The sequence below is a fragment of the Patella vulgata genome, chromosome 4 (assembly GCF_932274485.2).
Source record: "Patella vulgata chromosome 4, xgPatVulg1.2, whole genome shotgun sequence".
Lineage (NCBI taxonomy): Eukaryota > Metazoa > Mollusca > Gastropoda > Patellidae > Patella > Patella vulgata.
The window spans coordinates 15,547,186-15,568,386 of NC_065882.2; the positions used below are offsets into that span (position 1 = coordinate 15,547,186).

General features: G+C 38.6%; 1 protein-coding gene across 1 annotated transcript in view; it reads right to left on the bottom strand.

Annotated features, from left to right (window-relative positions):
- Positions 1-19,653, bottom strand: part of LOC126817826 (uncharacterized) — a gene marked incomplete at its 5' end in the record, with an annotated part of 50,625 nt that extends 30,972 nt beyond the window's left edge. The window contains 2 exons of the mRNA XM_050544988.1: positions 18,972-19,110; positions 19,465-19,653. Coding sequence (XP_050400945.1) covers positions 18,972-19,110; positions 19,465-19,653 — 328 coding nt within the window. The remainder of the gene's footprint in view (positions 1-18,971; positions 19,111-19,464) is intronic.
- Between the last annotated feature and the right edge of the window lie 1,548 nt (positions 19,654-21,201).

Genomic DNA, 21,201 nt, shown 5'->3' on the forward strand with positions numbered 1-21,201 from the left:
AATCTTAGGTCTAGGGAGTTGAAATTGATGCATGCTATGCCACCTTTACAACAAATTCTACATGGTTATCTAAGATCATTTGGTAATATCTGTATTAATTGTATTTTATTTTTGTGTGTTGAGGTTATCCATAGTTTGTTCTTTTTCGGTATATTTGGGTCTGTGCGTCACGTGTGCTTGTATGATTTGGTTGTTTTTTACCCCCATCATCCAAATGCACGGTGATTCAAATGCTCCTCCACTACACACCGTTATGAAAGGTGGGCGTATGTATTAATATATTAGACAGCACATTGAATAGGCATTTAAAGTAATTTAAATTGAGTAACCTGGAAAAAAAAGAAACTTGACATGTATTGGTGTGTTCTTAAAGACCCCGTGATACATTTTATGACCTCAAATATACTGGATATTGATCAAGCGAATCTTACATTAAAATCTGTAAATGTTAGAAGAATCCATTTTCCAACAGTAACTGTAATAGTGTAACTACACGTTGTCTTTAATGGATAATGGTTTAGAGGAAAACCTAGGGAGGTTATGGTTCCATTTTCCGCTTCAATACTCTCATCACAATCTGTGAAAATAAAATTGGAATATAACCCGCTGTATCACAACTTTATGAAAACAAAATTGGAATATAACGAGCTGCATCAGAACTTTATGAAAATAACACTGGTATATAACCCGATGCATCACACCTTTATGAAAATAACATTGGAATATAAATGAAATGAAATTAAATGGGGTTTAACGTCCTACTGTTCTGCTCCTAACCTGGGCTAATGAAGACGGGCATACGCCATAGGGTGTGCTATGAGGGAAATTTTGCCCGGGCAGCGGCGCTATGGCCTACTCTTATATCGAATTCTAACTGCCAAGGGATCTTTTACGTGCACGCCAATGTGTACACGGGACCTCGGTTTTTCGTCCAATCCGAACGACTGGACAGCTGTCCTTGTCTGGCCCTCCGTCCTGGAACCACAGAACAGTTTAGCGCCATTATCGACATCTATGTAATTATATCGACAATTATCTTCGTCTCCAACCTGAAATGCATTTGCTATTACTATAAAATGAGGCAATTACCGAAATTAAGACCCAAGATTTGAAGATTTGAGCAGGTCGGTAAACACTTAAACATGGACGTAGAATCAGAGAAGCGAGCGCTGAAATATACAGTATGTTGTGATCACATCACCTTGCGGATTAAGGTGGGCTTATCCATAATGATAGACATTTAGAAATTTACGGGGCGATCTTCAGCATGCGAGGTAGTCTACCAGTCTATCCCTTATTTGACTGTTGAAATCGGTCCCATCCCGTAACATGAATAACATAGGTGCTATGGTCAGGTATATGCAATGGTGGGCATATTTGACGCCATCTGGAATTTTACACGCCATGATTAACACTGACTGCCCAACTTTTTTGTACATCCAGCTCATAGACTACAGCTTTCATGACACTTGCACGAATTATTACAGAGACTTAAATAGAACAGTCAAGTGAAGACGAACCCATAGTAAAACAGGAGAAGGGTATCAGAGTGTCCAAGAAAGAAATTCTCTCTTCATGCGGCATATATATGTTTCTAAAATTAATCCTAATTCGTCGTCACGGTTCATGCTGTCTGTTTATATTAATGCAAGAATTATGGGATTTATTGCGAGAAGGGGCGCAATTCTTACTTGACTTGGCCAGAGATACTGGATAATCAACCGCATTAAAAACCAAACTCTCGGTTACGCATTGGCAATGGACCTTTCGTCAAATAGTGAAGACTGGGAGGTTCTGGTGACCGAGACTAACGGAAACACCGCTTTACGGATAAAATGCCAATCATGGCAAGATTGGGCGGGATCATAATGGCCAACGGGTTTCGTTTGGATGATTAAATATGGCCCCATTAGTGCATACGATAGTTTTGACACATCATATTTATATAAAATCTAGTAAAGCAATGCTACCTGTAAATCTTCAAATGTTAACAAAATCCACCTAGTACTAGCAACTGTAATATTATAAGTGCAGATTGTGTTTAATGGGTAATTATCTGGATAGTTTGGAGATGTTCTGGTTCCATTTATTCCTGTGATGTCCGTACAACAACCTTTGAAAATAAAATGGGGAATCCTTGTAATTACCAGAACATGTGCGCTTTTGGGTGACATATTGATATATAACATATCACCCAGAAGTCGAAGTCAAGTGTACCTAAGATCCACCCAGCCCCAATCTACTAAATATTTCGGCATGGGCGATTGTTGAAATAAAATACATCATAAATTATTTGCGTTCAATGAACTGTATAACTGCATCCCCCCCCCCCCCGCCTCTCTCTCTCTCACACACCCTTTCAGAACATTTATTTTGTGTCAGAAATAATTCATGTAACATAAAATAAAGTAGTCTGTTGAACCTGTTGTAGCCGACGGTGGTGTACTAGTTCTAGTTAAATTGGTTGTGCCATGGCCTACTGGGGTTATACTAGCACATTGTATGGTATGTACCTGTCTTCATTAGCCCAGTCGGAGCAGAACAGTAGGACAATAAACCGATTTCATCAGGACAAACCTACATGAGGAAAAACCTACATTTCACAAACTTAGTAATTAGTAACGGGGGGGGGGGGGGGGTGGGGGGTGGATGGCTGAATGGTTAGCGTGCGGGCGCTGTATCATAAAGTCTGTCATTGAGTTGACTGGCGTGGTTTCGAATCCCCGGTTGTACGTGACAAGGAGTAGGGTCACCTGTCCAACCTCCGGTTTTCTCCCACTGCTAAAGACCCCTACGCGCAAGCGAATTATGTAAATAAAAATTAAACTATATGTTAGTCTCGAAATGACCTAGTTTGTGTCGAGTAGACGTTAAACCCCATTTCTCTCTCTCTCTCTCTAGTAATTAGTAACACACTGGCTAGCAAATGAGGGGTTCAGTTTCCGTGTTGGTAGAGAAAAATGAAATGAAATCGGTTTATTGTCCTACTGTTCTGCTCCTAAACTGAGCTAATGAAGACGAGCATACGCCATACAGTATGCTATGAAGGAAATTTTGCCCAGGCAGCGGCGCTATGGCCTACTCTTATATCAAGTTCCAACTACCAAGGGATCTTTCATGTGCACTCCTGTGTGTACACGTGACCTCAGTTTTTCATCCCTGACTAGACAGTTGTTCTTGTCAGGCCCTCCGTCCTGTATCACTGACAAGGGGAAAACACGCAGACAATGCAGGGATCGAACACCCGACCTCCAGGCTAGCGAGTCAGCGTCTTACCCACTTAGCCAACGTGATCCCCATGTTGGTCGAGAAAGTTCCCTTTGTTAGTAGTGGTGTAGGACAGAGGACCTCAAAAAAACAGTGTCTAGTCCATCACGTGGGTGTGCACGTAAAAGAACCCTTGACATTTGGAATTTGAAATGAGAGTAGATCATTCATTCATTCGTTTTCTCTTTGTGTGTCACCTACAGACCGCAACTATTAAAGGAGCTAGATCTCTATTCTTGGGCACTTAGAAATGGATACAAAATGTAATGAAATGAAATGGGGTTTAACGTCCAACTGTTCTGCTCCGAACTGGGCTAATGAAGATGGCCATACACCATACAGTGTGTTATGAGGGAAATTTTGCCCCGACAGTGGCACTACGGCCTACTCTTATATCGAATTCCAACTGTCAAGGGATCTTTTACATGCATGCCAATGTGTACACGGGACCTCGGTTTTTTATTCCATCTGAACAACTAGACAGCTGTCCTTGTCAGGCTCTCCGTCCTGCATCACTGACAAGGGGAAAAAACGCCGGAAATCTGGATGAACTTTCTCGGCCAATGCAGGGATCGAACACTCGACCTCCAGGCTAGCGAGTCAGGGTCTTACCCATTTTTGTCCCATTTTAAAGACTAGACAGCTGTCTTGTCAGGCCCTTAATTGTTAGTATCATGACATTAAACTGACATTTGTTTAACGTTTTACAACTAATATCGGTTTATGTTAGAAAACTAACGTTAGATTTATGTTAGAAAACTAAAGTTAGATTTATGTTATAAAATTAACATTAGATTTACGTTAGAAAACTAACGTTAAATTAACTGTTAAAATTATGACATAAAACTAACATTATTATAACGTTAGAAAACTAACGTTAGATTTACGTCAGAAAACTAACGTTAGATTAACGTCAGAAAACTAACGGTTAGAAACCTGATGTAAAATTTACGTTAGATTAACGTTAGAATTATAACCAATAATACATATATAATTATTATGTCTGAATTCCGACTATATATCCATTGTTAGAATGTGCACACACTTGTAATGTTATTTAATCAAGAAGTATTCAAAGGGAAAAAAATTGGTTAGTAATCCGTCATAAAGTTTACGTTACATTTACGTCATTTTCTGACGTAAAAGTAACCATAACCATTATGACGTAAAAGTAACGTAAATTTAACCAAAGAATTTTACCATTATTGGACGCTAACCAAAATCTAACCATAATGACATAAATTTTACGTAAATCTAACCATCAATGTTAACTGGGTAACCTTGATATACCATGTTTTTACACTATTAGCGTACGAGGGGCGGCCATTTTGTCCCGCAATTTTGGTCCGAATTTCACGAAATTCGAACTCAACCAACAATACGGTGTAACGGTGATATATTCAAACGGTTTTCTAAATCGGAATAAAATTGTGACCTCCGTAGGGTCCACGAGCTATAAAATGTGATTTTTCGTACAATCAGAGGCCATAATTCAGAAGTTACGGTCCGATATGCGGGAATATCGAAAGGAACCAAGACTGGTGGGTTTTAAACTTACATTTCAAATTTCAACAAAATCAGATAAAATTTGTGACCTCTATAGGGTCCACAAGCTTAAAACGCGATTTTTCGTACAGTCAGGTTCCATAATCCATGAAGTTACGGTCCGATACATGCCAATATCGAAAGGAACCGAGATCTTAGGTAGATAAATCTATATTTTAAGTTTCGTTAAAATCGGATAAAAATTGTGACCTGTACGGACGGACAGGGGCGACGACAATATACGTCCACATGAAAATGTGGGCGTATAAAAATAGCGACCATTGTTTACAATAGAGCTTTCTTAAATGAGAAACAATTTATCGGCCACCATGGTGGGATTTCATTGTCCGTAAAATAAATTCTTTAGTGGTACGGACATAATTTCCCCCATAGCATACTATTGGCGTATGTCGGCTTCTGTTACCCCGGTCGCTGCAAAAACCTTAAGTCCCATTTCATTTCCGTAACGACCCCGTCTTAATTTTAGTAATAGCTTATGAGCCGATAGAGTACGTAGCCATAATTTCATTTTAATCTACAGAAGTATTTTCCTGCATGATATCCTCTATACATATACTCAAGGAAATTGGTCGATTGAAACTTGATATAGGTGTGTTTATCACGTTGTGCGTTTTGTCTTCTTTTGTTCAGTATCAGTTGGAGAGTTTTTTGCTGTTTTAAGAATGTCTTGTAACTAAAGATGATGATGTTTTTGTTTTTTACTTGGCTGTTTTAAAGGAGCTAGGAGGTAAGTTCAATTTGTACATTTAATCCAATGCAGAGACAAATCAAAAAGAACTCGAGATTAAAATGATACTGGAATGACATCCGGGATAATCATTCCGGGAATACGCCATGTGGGAAAATGTACCCGGGCAGCGATGTTTTAACCCTACGCTGTCCCGAATTCTAACTGTCAAGTGTTTTATTTTTACTAACATGCAACTTATACATATACCTAACAAGGAGAAACCACGCTTGGAATATCCCGGGGAAGTTTCGTCTACAACACCGGGAAATATCGGACATCCTGGCTCCTATACTAGTGCCGTTGTCCCCCAAAACGTTTCAGATCAAAATCCTTTATTATAGCAATCGAAATGTTGAGAGAAATAAAGGTGTACATAAAATGCGATTTATTTCTAAAGTTTGTTTAATATGGAATTGAAGAACAAATTTGAAATTTTCTCGATTCTCTTTTGTCGAAAAGTGTGACAGAATCCAAAATAAACCAGTTTGTTTTAGTAAGGAATTCACTATTATTATGGTACTTTTTATAGCCCATCTTACACATAAGTGCCCAGATGTGCTTTACAATAAAATATTTAAATAGATTAAAAATAAATAAATAAATAAAATTAAAAATTGTATAACACTTAAAAGAGGTTTAAATGTTAAAAATCAAATCATTAAGCATTTAAAAGGAAAGTTAAGAAGTGTTATAAAAGGAAATTTTAAAAAGATGCATTTTGAGTTTTGATTTAAAAACAGTTAAAGAATTACAACATCGTAATTGATGGGGCAGCTTGTTCCATAGTTTAGGTGCTTTAAATGAAAAGGCCCTTTCTCCGTAGGAAACTTGTTTGGCATTACGTTCAATTAATATGAACATGTCTGAGTTGGAACGGAGCTGTCTTATAGGTTTATAAAATTGGAGGAGATCGGATAAGTATTTTGGTGCTATGTTGTTTATGCATTTAAAAGTTAAAAGTAAAATTTTAAAGTCGTTTCGATAGGGCACCGGTAACCAATGGAGTTTTACTAGTATTTCAGTAATATGACAGTAGCGAGGTGCACGGGTAATGAGTCTAGCAGCAGAGTTTTGTAGCGACTGAAGTTGATTAAGAAGTTTCTGAGGAACACCATTAAGTAGAGAGTTGAAAGTGTCGAGTCTAGCAGTGACAAGGGCTTGAACCAAGGTCTTGATTGTATCATCAGGCAGATAGTTTCTAATTGTACTTATGTTGCGGAGGTGATAATGTCCTATTTTACATATGTGTTTAATTTGTGATTCCATAGACATGTGGCTGTCAAATATAGCTCCGATGTTTCGAGCGGAAGCAGAGGAGAAGATTGTGGCATCACCAACACGAATGTCGTTTGGTACATTAAAACTGTTTTGCGTTTTAGAGCCAATTATCATGTATTCTGTCTTTTAACTTGAGAAAATTCGTCTTCATCCATTGTTTTATATCATCGATACAGAGCTCAACATTGCACTTACTAACTTTGAAGCTATCGGGGTCGACGGGTCTGAAACGCACATAGATTTGGTTGTCATCTGCGTAGAGGTGGAATGAGAGACCATATTTCTGGACGATCGAGCCTAGTGGAGATGTGTAAAGACTAAACAACACCGGTCCAAGCACAGAACCCTGTGGAACACCGAATTCTAGATCCTTAGTCGAAGAACTGGAATCTCTTTCACTGGCGGTCTGATTTCGGCCGGTTAGGTATGATCGTAAGAGTTTCAGTGCGTTACCGGAAATGCCAAAACATGTTCTAAGTCTTTCTAGAAGAATATCGTGATCCACGGTGTCAAACGCAGATGACAGATCGAGTAATATTAGTAGCACAGACTGATGGTCATCAATTGAAAGACAGATATCATTGTGTACTCTCAGAAGAGCCGTCTCGGTGCTGTGGTGTTTGCGATACGCACTTTGGAAGGTCTCTAATAGATTGTAGTCACTAATGTGATCAACGATTTGATGAAAGATGACTTTCTCAAGTAGCTTAATTAGATACAAAACTTAAATTAGAGATTGGGTGGTAGTTCTTCAAAATGTTCTTATCAAGTGTTGCTTTCTTAAGCAATGGCGTGACCACAGCAGACTTAAAAATGTCAGGCACTACACCCTCTATTATTGCAGAATTAACAAGTTCTGTAACAACTGGTAATAATTCAGGAAGACAATCCGTCAGGAACTGTGTAGGAATAGGGTCCAATTTACAGGTTTTGGAAGCACATTTCAGAACGAGTTTGGAAACGTCGGATTCAGTTTGGAGGGCAAAATCACTCAATGTGGGGGGCGAAACAGCAATAGGTAGAAATATACTATTAGGAGCACTGTCGTGTTGACTTGGTTGTAGATTATCGCGTATGGTCTGAATCTTGCAGGTAAAATAGTCTGAAAAAGTGTTTGCCAACTCAGATAAAGATTCACAATCAGGCAGGATACTTTGTCCGTAGTTGTGGCTGAGCAAGGCATTAGACACTCGAAACAGCTCTTTAGCCTTATTGGAACTTGCATCTATCTTGTTCGTGTAGTAGGATTTCTTAGCAGATTTTACGAGAGCTTGAAAATTCAAATTCTGTTCTCTGTAGATATCCCTGTGAACGTGTAAGTTAGATTTGCGCCAGATCCTTTCAGCCTTGTTACGATCCCTCTTCGCCTGTAGAACTTCGCCGTTAAACCATTCTGTATTTGGTCTGAGAATAAATGTTTTAGTCCGCTCAGGGAGCACCTTATCATAAGCACAATAGAGAGAAGAATAGTAGGCTAATGCTTTACTGTTAACATCCGGAAGAGAACTAATGCTAGAGAAATCAGTACTGATCTTTATTGAATTCTGCCTGTTTTCGAAACGTAACAGTTTTTGTCACAAGATCTGGCTTTTGAATGTTTAAGTCCACAAAAACTGGAAAATGATCGGAGATGACGTCATCAATGACGGTGACATTACGGAATGAGATTTCAGAGTCACAGGTTAACACCAGATCGATGATGTGCCCTTTCGCATGTGTTGCTGTTTTGACATGTTGAGATAAAGAGTTAATGCTCAGAATATCTTTAAAGCGTGTAGTGTTAGAATCATGTTGCTTATCAAAGTGAATATTGAAGTCACCCACGATCAGGATTTTACAGTTTGATTTAGAGAGTTCATTGAGCAGAATTTGAAAATCGTCAAGAAATGCACTGAAATCAGGTAAAAGATTAGGAGGTCAGAATTTCGATCCTGGGATTATTCAGCGTTTTTTTATATTCTTGTTAGTGGTGCAGTATCGAGGACCTGCTAAACGAATAGCATCTAGTATTTCGGATAGGACAATATTCCTCAGCCGTTTAGGCAACCCTACTCTTTTGACACCACCGCTTGGGATCGAAACCCATCCGGCCCAACCTCCGAATGACAAAGCAAACCGTTAAACACCAGAGTTCATTGTGGGTGTATTAAATATTATTTTTTTTATATTTCATCACTGGGTTTGTAATAACTCTTTGTAATAATTTTTACTATACAAGGGGCCCATCCTGGCTAAGTAGATAATGATAACAACAATATGCAATAAGCTATTGTAAAAAAAAAGAGTGTATTTGTAATATGAAACCCTAACCATTCAGCCATCCACCCCCCACCCCCCCCCCCCTTTGGTGAAAGAAAACAGAGCTGTGGCTAGTGAAATGAAAGTTTAACGTCCTACTATTTTGCTCTGAACTGGGCTAATGAAGATGGGCATACGCCATACAGTGTGCTATGTGGGAAATTTTGCCCGGATAGTGGCACTACGGCCTTCTCTTATATCGAATTCTAACTTCAAGGGCTCTTGTACGTGCACGCCAATGTGTACATGGGACCTCATTTTTTTGTCCCATTTTAATGACTAGACAGCTGTCTTGTCTAGCCCTCTGTCCTGCATCACTGACAAGGGAGAACCACGCCGGAAAATCTGGAGTAACTTTCTCGGCCAATGCAGGGATCGAACACCGACTTAACCAACGTGATCCCCGTTGTGGCTATATTCCTGGATTTGAAGGTCAGGTATGATATGAAACGAATATTTTGAACCGGTTCACCAATGCAACCAATCCGTGACGGGTTAACTGATAGAGGGTTACATCCTTGATATAAATATACTTGTCGCAGGTTTTAAAAATAGAAATATATATATATAAAGGTAGCTCAAAATTCATCTCTACATGTACATAGGCCAAGGGGGGATCATGTGGCTAAGTGGGTAAGACGGTGACTCGCTAGCGTTGAGGTCGGGTGTTCGATCCCTGCATTGGCCGAGAAAGTTCATCCTGATTTTCCGGTGTGGTTTCCCATTGTCAGTGATGCAGGACGGAGGGCCTGACGAGGACAGCTGTCTAGTCGTTTGGATGGGACAAAAAAAACAAGATCCAGTGTACACATTGGCGTGCACATAAAAGATCCCCTGGCAGTTGGAATTCGATACAAGAGTAGGCCATAGCGCTGCTGCCCGGGCAAAATTTCCCTCATAGCACACTGTATGGCGTAACCTTTTGCGTCTCTTCAAAATATTTCAAATCTTTTGTCATGGATCAACCATTGCAAATATCCGTGTTACAATTATATTTGAAATGTGTTAAACCAATTCTGCAACACATGTAATATTGGTGTAGTATATATCTTTGTTTATACACCCACATATCAATTTTGGCCCTGTTTGTCCGTACACTGGGTGTGAAATGTGAATCATTCCGATTGTGAGAGGACAAGCATTATCAATATACAGCTTTTCAGGACTTTGCCTTCCTTGGTTAATTCTCCCTTTTTCAAATGCAATAGATGCTGTGTTTATTCTTAATTGATCTTTTTCAAATTTGTGTTACACACTGGAATCATGAGAGGACGAAACCTATCAATATTCAGCATTCCACAACATTCCATTCCAGTGTCGGCCGAGAAAGTTCTTCGTGATTTCCAGACTTGGTTTCCTCCCCTTGTCAGAGGTGCAGGACAGAGGGCCTGACAAGGAGGGGCAGCTGTCTAGTCGTTTGGATGGTACGAATGACCGAGGTCCTGTGCACACATTGGTGTGCACGTGAAAGATCCCTTGGCAGTTTGAAATCGATATAAGAGTAGGCTTTAGCGCCACTGTCTGGATAAAATTCCATAATAGGACACTGTATAGCATATTTCCATGTCATTAGCCCTGTCGGAATAGGACATTAAACCCCATTTCATTTCACTCATTCCAAAGTTGACTCCTATTCCATCAATACCTTGAGCAAATAAGATAGAGGCTATAGGTTTTGGCCCAATTTGGTCAATATCCCAGTTTTTTCTTTCTTATATGCATATCAACACTTTCATAGCGCTAATGTAGACCTTTTTTTTTGAACATTTTCCCTTGTCAGTGATGCCGGACAGAGGACCTGACATGGATGGCTGACTAGTCATACGGAAGGGACAAAAAAAAACAAGGTACAGTGTAAACTCAAGTGTGTGTGTGTGAAAGATCACTTGGCAGTTGGAATTTTATATAAGAGTACGCCATAGCTCTGCACACTGTGTGGCTGTGGATAAAAACTGTTAATATTTAAATGTGTATTTTGTAACATTATATTTTTGTCTTTTAAATAAAGTATATGTATACATACTTGTAGTATATTTTGTCATATAATTCTGCTAGATTTTTAACTTTTCTGTGCAATACATTTAGAATTCTGATTGGTTATGGGTAGATAGAGAGCAATGGGGTAAAACATCCAATAGACATAAACTGTCCTTTGGGACTAAGTGATTCAATTCAAGTTGAATAATTCATCCGCACCAGGAATCTTTAGTAGTAGGAGGACCCAGAGAAAACCCATGTTCAAGTTGGGTGTGGAAACAAACCACTTGACTCAATGACAGACCTTATGATCTAAAGCGCACACGTTGGACCACTCAACTTTTAGCCTCACCCACGGGTCAGGAAAATTTGATTATTGGTTGAATGTACTTCCCATTTACTGCCGCAAATAATGAATAATTTTGAAGGTTTTAATGGTTGGTTATATTTTCGTAACTTTGCTCATCAAAATTTGACATTAGAATTGCATCCGTAAATGATGTTAATTTAATGTTAGATTTACGTTATAATGGTCGGTTAGATATCCATCATTTTGCTCATCCTTTTAACGACAATTTAACGTCAGGAAATGACGTTAATCTAGCGTAAAGTTTACGTCATTTTTACGTTATATTTACATCATTTTCTGACGTAAATCTAACGTAAAGTTTACGTCATTTTCTGACGTAAATCTAACGAAAATGACGTAAACTTTACGCAAATTTTACGTTAGATTTACGTCAGAAAATGACATAAAGTTTACGTTAGATTTACGTCAGAAAATGACGTAAAGTTTACGTTAGATTAACGTCATTTCCTGACGTAAAATTATCGTTAAAAAGATGAGCAAAATGATGGTAAACTGACTGACCATTTTTACGTAAATGTAACGTAAAATTAACATCATATTGTTATGTGGGATACTCTCTAGAGTTCACAATTTTCACCCGATTTTGCTGAAACTTGAAATGCATGTTTATAGGCCAAAGATCTTGATTCCTGTCGATATTCGTGCATATCGGATCGTTACTTCCATATGCTAATTACACTATTTTGCCTTATTACACTATTTTGCCTATACCGTTTTTTTAGGACTTCGAATTTTGTCTAATGGTTTGGATTGTTCGTACTTGGTTTTATTTTATTATTGAATTATTACCCCCGATTGTACGAAAAAACGTGTTTTAGCTTGTGTTCCCTCGAGGACACAATTATTATCTGATTTAATATGTCACCGTTACACCGTATTGCTGGTTGAGTTCGAATTTCATGGAAATCGGACCAAAACTGCCAGACAAAATGGCCGCCCCTCTACGCTAATAGTGTAAAAATATGGTATATCAAGATTGTGGACTCTCTAGAGGTCACATTTTTGATCCGATTTTAATGAAACTTGACATGCATGTTTATAACCTACAGATCTTGGTTCCTGTTGATATTCGCACATATCTGATCGTACCTTCCTGAATTATGGTCCTTGATGTTACGAAAAATCGCTTTTTGTTTAGCTTGTTCTCTATCCATCTCTTGAAAAATGTGGGCGTATCCTGCCTGGCAGCCGCTGGTTCGAATTAACATCGGATTTCACAAGGCGAGGATCACAAATGCCCGTTTTCAGTCACCATAGACACAGCGACAGGAAAATGCGATTTGTCCATTTTACACAATTTTATTTCAATATTTTCGTTTGTGCGTAGGGGGTCTTTAACAGTGGAAGGTAACCGGGGAACCACGAAAAAAACCCACGCTACTTGACTCAATACAAGACCTTGTGATCTTACACCCATCAAAACGTCATGATAGACCACCGATCCACTTTATCAATATTTTAGTATATTTTAAACTCAGTAAATATATCTTATCTTCTTAAGGAAAGCAGTTAATCTATTATTAAAGATTCCGTTGACGTATGTTGACTCAATAACATCATTTAGAGAATATATCCAATTACCAAGAAATATATTTTATAAAATGAGATGAGTTAATGGGGACGGGCATATGTCATAGAGTTTGCTATGCGGGGAAATTTGCCCGTACAGCAGAAATACGGCTTACTCTTTTATCGAATTCCAACTAGTAAGGGTTCCCTACGTTAACGTTGATGTTAATTGTATTCTCTTTTTAATTAAAGTATCCAAGTGACTTAGCCGCCAACTTAATCTACATAAACGGTTATTTTTTCATGACTAGTCATAACGTGCTCTATTTTGCGAAACTAGCTTAGCAGTTAATCCCCGATTTTTCTATGAATTTTGAAATAGCACAGTTCATCGCGTGCATTTTGCATACCGATAGTTCATTGGCCAATCACGCTATTTTACCGACATTTCGCCTAATAGTCTGGATGCAGCTATGGCGGGTGTGGCGCCAGGCAGGGTAAGCTTACTCTTCCGGACACCTGTTACCACTGTCTGTCGTGTATTTTGTACACGAGGAGCAGTCCATTTGCTGATTACACTATTTTGCTTGAATACACGTTTTTTTTAGGACTTCGAATTCTGTCTTATGGTTTGGATTGTTCGTACTTGGTTTTATTTTATATCATAAATCTTACATTTTGGAGGTTAAATTGAAGCCTTTTCCATTAGAGATCTTACATGGTGTCTTTTCTTTTCCAATTTATTACACCCAGTGATGATATTATCAACGGTTAAAATGTGGCCGCATTCGCACTGCATTATGGTCGGTTATTAAGTCTTTACTTCCAAGTCTTGTGAATAAACTACAAATTTTACGCAACGGATGATTGACCTCCGTCTTTACAACTGGATCTTTATTTAATTTGAATCTAATAAGTATTTTTTTCTGGTCAAATTATAAACCCTCTAAATAAAAATGCTAATTTGGATATCAATTGCCGTGCAGACATTGCCGTGCAGGTAAAAGAGCCATTGACAGTTGGAATTCAAATACGAGTAGGTCGTAGTGACGCTGCCAGGGCAAAATCTTCCCCATAATACACACTATGACGTATGTCCGTCCTCATTCGCCAAGTCGGTGTAGACCAGTAGGACATTAAACCCCATATCCATTTCATTTCATAATGACAAGAATGAAGTTTGAACTTATTTTAAGAAGAGGCTAAGAAGAGCATCCCTATCAATTGTCTAAGTTGTGTTTCACCTTGAAATGCATTACTTTGCATAATGACAACTGACGGCAAATAGTCTTCACAAAAAAGACAATAAAAAAATCAAACAAAAAACAGCAGTTATATGTGTATTTAAGAAAAGTATAGCAACAAATAGAAATTTATTTTACAAAACAAAAACATAGACAGTAATAATATTAGATTTTGGAGAAGAAATGCAAATTTGTCGTAACCAAGTTGTAGTCCAAATGGACTATGAATTAACTTCCACAAATATGAACTATCTTATCAAATATTTTACAGGCGGTTCAGTCGGCATGGTACTAGTTCACTAACAGGAGTTCCTCCCACGACGAAGAGCGTGGTAATTGATACCTTCCCCTTGTCAGGGTTTAGTAAGACACACGAAGTCTACTCGTGCATTCGTTTCATAGCTATGTTCCTACCATATACATCCATCCTGACTCCCTTCCATGTACACGCTGGTCTTGACCCAAAATTTTAAGACTACAGAAAATCAATCTTAATAGACATAGTATAAGGAATGAATGTATGAATGAAATGTGGTTTAATGCATAGGCGTAGAAATATCCCGTACATACCCTAGTTTTTATTCATAATATACCTAACAAGCCAACAGTGAGGCTGATGTCCCCCACCGAAAACCTAAAATAAATAGATGACACATATTAAAATTAATCGCACATTTATTTTTTTAAAAGTATCGATCAATCAAACTATACACTAAGTTTCATCACGCTCTATCAGATAGAATCAAAGTTATCTTGTCCCTGCTTATCTCTGCTTACCGTAAGCATACAATGTTTATCATCGATCTCCATCAAGGCATTGACCTAATGAACACCTACACCAAGTTTGAACATTCTACCTCAATTAGAATGAGAGTTATTGTGTTCCAAAGTTTCGACCAATCAAGTTGCTTATCGCTCTGCTTACCCTGAGCAGAAAATGCTCATTATCAAACTTAGTCAGGGTATTAATGTAATAAAATTCTACACCAAATTCCATCATTCTCACTTAATTAGAACTAAAATGATTGTGTCCCAAAGCATCAACCAATCAAATTGCTCATCTCTGCTTACCCTAAGCAGAAAATGCTCATCTTCGAACTCCATCAAGGCATTGGCCTGATAAACACCTACACCAAGTTTGAACGTTCTAGCTCAATTTGAAGGAGAGTTATTGTGTCCCAAAAAAAGTGTGACGGGCGGACGAACCCATTTTAATAGTCCCGTGCTTTCTTCGAAAGGCGGGGGACAATAAAAAAAAATTGGTAATGCCAGGACTTTTTCTAATTTTTTTCGTTTTCTTTTATCTACTGACAATCAATTCTTTGTATAAATTGTCAGATATCCTCTCACAGTCAAATATTATAACAACTTTTTTGGCCTTCGAAGCAATTGTCAAACTAACCCTATATAATCATACTAATCACCATATTATGATCCTATAATCAAAACGAACCAGGTTTAAATTCCTACTGTTCTGAACCAACCGATGAATATGTTATAATCATAGGATTATTGATTTAGACCACCTGTGTGATAGAACAGTCATTACTGAATATATGCAACATTAAAGGTAACTAATTATATTTAATAACATATGACAGGGAGGGAGGGGGGGTAACATCCACTCGACACAAATTAGGTCATTTCGGGACTAACGTATGGTTCAATTTTATTTCAATAATTCGCTAGCGCGTAGGTGTCCTTAATATAGCAGTGGGAGGACCCGGAGAAGACACAAGAGGTTGGACAGGCGACCCTACTCCTTCGCCCCCGCCACCCCAGCTGGTTAAGCAAATCTTATGGTAAATGATGTAAATGCCCCTTTTAGTTAGGTTACTGATAGGCCTACAGCAATCTGAGAACTTTTTAACGGAAAAGTAGGCGCAGTAAAAAGATCTAATTAACAACTTTAATGGATCCTTAATCAAAACAAACCACAATTCAATATAAACCTAGAATACATGAATCCAATAACTGACAGCGTAAAGGATAGGAGAACAGGAGCTTCCGAATTATCAAGCTGCTCTGTGGTGCTTATTGCATTGAAAGTTGTGGCTTCAGTAGTTGTTGATTCTGACTCCCGAACTGCATTTAAAGTCGTAGCTTTAGTAGTTGTTGATTCTGATCCCAGAACTGCAATTTAAAAACAATATACAGTACAATGGGCAATTAGTATTCTAAATTTACTATAAATTCTCGAGAACCTCTTTTACTCAGTGATTAAGACGGTGGTTCACTCACTCGGAAGGTAGGGGTTCGACCCCGGCGTTGATCGAGAAAGTTCCCCGTAAAAAAAAGGTGAGTCGCGGTGGCTCGGTAAGTAAGACGTTGACTTGCTAACATTGAGGTCCCATGTTGGGTGAGAAAGTACATTGGGATTTTCCAGCGTGGTATCCCCTTGTCAGTTGTGGAAAACGGAGGACCTGGCAAATACTGTGTCTAATCGAAATGAAATTGGGTTTAACGTCGTTCGGGTGGGATAAAAAAAATACCTAGTTCCCGTGAATACATTGGCTTATATGTAAAAGATCCCTTGCCAGTTTTAATTCGAAGCAAGAGTAGGTCGTAGCGCCGCTTCCGGTACAAATATCCCTCTAGGTGCATGACCAGATTGTTTTTATTCACCCAAAATAGAACAGGTTCAAATAAAAAAAATATTGGTGTACTTCTATCTAAATATTTTAAGGGACCATGAACACAGAAAATGATCCAATATGTGCCTATCAAAATTGAACGTATAAGGTAGTGGATAACATTTGTGGTAAATTTAGAGTTTTTAACTGTGACGTTCACACTCATCTCAGATCTGCTCCTAAGCTGTCTGACTACATATCAGGCACAGAATATAATATTCAATTTTATCATCTACTTCACCCTAAAATACGCAGTAAATCTATGAGTGCTGTTGAAATAAACGAGAAACATAGGTTGCATACCCGGGTCCTGACTTGAGAAAGAAATAGAAAATCCCCTTCGAGTATCTCTGTAGTCGGTTTTAAATTTGACTATCAACTGATTCAAGGTGATCAAAATAGGTTCAGGTAGTGTATTCCCACAGAACGAAAGCCTAGTTGAGCCGTTGTTAAATGATAGTGAATCATAACCACAAGCAGATTGATGTTCACCCTGACCTACAATATCGCCAACAATCACGTGCCCTAACCTTATAATACATCTCAACGAACTTGACAAAAATTGAGCTGGCCTTAACAAATAGATTTAGCCACACTTAGTCTGAAGTATTCAGCCTCAATCCCAAAACAAACAAGTGAAAAAATTATTACACATTCAAGTCACTGAAGGACTAGGGTTACAATCGAGCAGAGCTTGGGAATTTTAACTCTCCCATAATTAGAATCAAAGTTATCGTGTCGCAAAATATCGACCAATCAAATTGCTGATCGCTGCTTCGATTAGCGAAAAATGTTAATAATCGACCTCAGTTTAGACATTTTCCTTGGGCAATCACATCTTTTATCCCTACTGAGCATAAACAGAAAATCTCCGAGCCACATTATTTAGAATCAGTCTTAATGTGTTCCATTTCAATTGTGTATCTCGACTTAGCCTTAGTGAAAAACATTCATCATCCAGTCCCGACATTCACCTAACAAATACCTACACTACGTTTCAAAGTTCTTTTTTAATTCGAAGGGGCGTCACTGTGTTCCAAAGTCTCAATCAATCTTATTTGTGTCCATACTTAGCCTAACCAGAAAGTGCTCATCATCGAACTTAATCAAGGTGTCAGTGTCCTGATACTATACATGTACACCACGGTTCACCAGTCTCACTTAAATTAGAATAAAATTGATAGTGGCCCAACGCATCGACTAATGTCATAACATGTTTTGCTTATCCTAAGCTGTAAATGCTTAATCGTCAAACTTAATCAAGGCATTCGCCCAATAAAAAACATTCACCAGGTTTGACCATTCTGCCTCACGTTGAAAGGGGTTATTGTCCTCAAAAAACGTGGACGTATGGACAGACAAACAGACTGTTCCATTTCAATTGTTTCCTACTTGCTTTTCCATAAATGACACTGTCTTACGCTGAATCAGTGTTATCTAACCAAAGTTGTTAGATAGGTGATAATTATCCAGGAGCCTATGTAAAAGAACAGATATAGTTTGATTGTGGACTCATCAAATGGTAAATATAACATTCATAAAAAGAAACTTTATGGTGATACACATGTAGACCAAAGTAATTCTTGTAGATCAGTAAATGTTAGCAGAATCCATTTTCCGACAGGAACTGTAATGGTATAAACGCAGACGAGGTTGTCGTCGTAATTCAACAGATAGTTGGGAGATGTTATAGTTCCATTTACTCCCTCCGTATTCTGATTACAACCTGATAAGATAATAAATTCGGGTATTAGTTACAAAAATAATTCATATTAAAACTAACGAATACGATTTCCTCAAGAGAACTGTAAAGCCATTGAGTATGTCGAAAGCACGTAAAATACACAAACCTGATCTAACCGTTGTGCCGGAGGTAGTTGAAACTGTCGTACCAGAAACATTTTAATGTCTTGTATTAGAAGGGATTGTTGTACCAGAGCCATTTGAATTTGTTGTACCAGAAACATTTGAATTTGTTGTATCAGAAGCGATTGTTGTTCCCGAATCATTTGAATTTGTTGTACCAGAAGAGATTGTTGTAGCCCTACCAGAAACAGTTGCATTGATTGTTGCAGAAGAACTGACGGAAACTGTCGTACCAGAAGCGGTTGAATTAGTTGTAGCAGAATCAGCTCCATTTGTTGTAGCAGAAGTAAATGTCATTGTCGTTGCAGTGTCAATCGCATTTGTTGCGGCAGGACTAACTGACACTGTCGTACCAGAATCGGCCAAGTTGGTTGTAGCAGAACTATCTACAGTTGCATTAATTGTTGCAGAAGAACTTACGGAAACTGTCGTACCAGAAGCGGTTGAATTAGTTGTAGTAGAATCGGCTCCATTTGTTGTACTAGAAGTAACTGTCATTGTCGTTGCCGAGTCAACCGCGTTTGTTGCAGCAGGACTAACTGACACTCTCGTACCAGAATCGGCCAAGTTGGTTGTAGCAGAACTATCTACAGTTGCATTAATTGTTGCAGAAGAACTGACCGAAACTGTCGTACCAGAAGCGGTTGAATTAGTTGTAGCAGAATCAGCTCCATTTGTTGTAGCAGAAGTAAATGTCATTGTCGTTGCAGTGCCAATCGCATTTACTGTAGTATGGCTAACTGACAGTGTCGTACCTGAAACGGCCGTGTTGGTTGTAGCAGAACTACCTCCATTTTCTGTAGCAGAACCAAATGACACTGTCGTGTCAGAATCGGCCGCATTGGTTGTAGCAGAATTAGCTGACCCAGAAACAGCTGCATTTGATGTGGCAGAACTAACTGGCACAGTCGTACCAGAAACGGCTTCATTTGTCGTAGCGGATCTATCTGACGCTGAAACAGCGTCATATGTTGCAACAGAACTAACTGTCGTGCCATCAGTCGCTTCATTTGTCAAAGCAGAACCATTGGACACTGTCGTACCAGAATCAACGTCATCTGTTGTACCAGAAACCGCTCCAGTTGTGGAAGCAGAACTAAATGACTCTGGGACCGGGTACGTCATTGTATTAGAACTAACTGTCACTCTCGTACCAGCCTCATGTGTTGTACCAGAAACAGTTCCATTTGTTGTTTCAGAAAAAGCTTCATTTGTTGTATCAGAAACGGCGTCATTTGTGGTAGCAGAAACAGCTTCATTTGTCGTATCAGAACCAGCTCCATCTGTTGTACCAGAAACAGCTTTATGTGTTATACCAGAAACAGTTCCATTTGTTGTATCAGAAATGGCTTCATTTGTCGTACCAGAAAAAGCTCCCTTTGTTATATCAGAAACGGCGTCATTTGTGGTAGCAGAAACAGCTTCATTTGTCGTGCCAGCACCAGCTTCATCCGTTGTACCTGAAACATCATCATTTGTTGTACCTGAAACAGCCCCATTTGTTGTATCATAAACAGCATCATCCATTGTAACTGAAACAGCCCCATTTGTTGTATCAGAAACCATTGCATTTGTATCAGAGACAATTGCATTTGTTGTACCAGAGACAGCTTCATTTGTCATACCAGAAACAACTCCATTTGTCGTACCAGAAACAACTCCATTTGTCAGAAACAACTCCATTTGTCGTACCAGAAACAACTCCATTTGTCATACCAGAAACAACTCCATTTGTCATACCAGAAACAACTCCATTTGTCGTACCAGAAACAACTCCATTTGTCATACCAGAAACAACTCCATTTGTCACACCAGAAACAACTCCATTTGTCGTACCAGAAACAGGTACATTTGTTGAGGTAGAACTGAACGAAACTGCAGTACCTAAACAGGTGGGAAAACAAATGTATAAAATATAGTCATGATCTAGAATTTACTGGGTAATTATGTGTCGATTATTGTCTATAAATACCTGAAGATAAATATTTTGAATGCTTGTGGCCACAGAGGTTCTTATTATGCCGATGTCTTAATAAAATCACCGAGAAGATGAATTAGGCCGTAAACGCTTTGTTAAGTGATTCTGGAAAGCCGACTCTTTGCGTTATCTTTTTTGGACAATATGTGTGAATGTCTCGGATTTAGCTAATCAGATAGCCTCAATAATACGGTGTCGGTGATTCTCCTCAAACGGCGAACGCAACAAAAATTAGGGAGAATGCGGCTTGATGATCGGGATTCCTTTATTTTCCGCGCATTTTTTTTATTTTTAATTACCGGAAAATTCACAACGAAACGAAGAAATGCAATGTGTTGGTAATACAAGAAGGCGTCTATTTTAAATGCAATTTTAAGTCATGTCTTTTATTCATTTAATTCATTAAATATTCGCTATCTGTGGTTCTTCTTTTATATGGGGGATCACGGTGGCTAAGTGGGAAGACGCTGGCTTGCTAGCCTGGA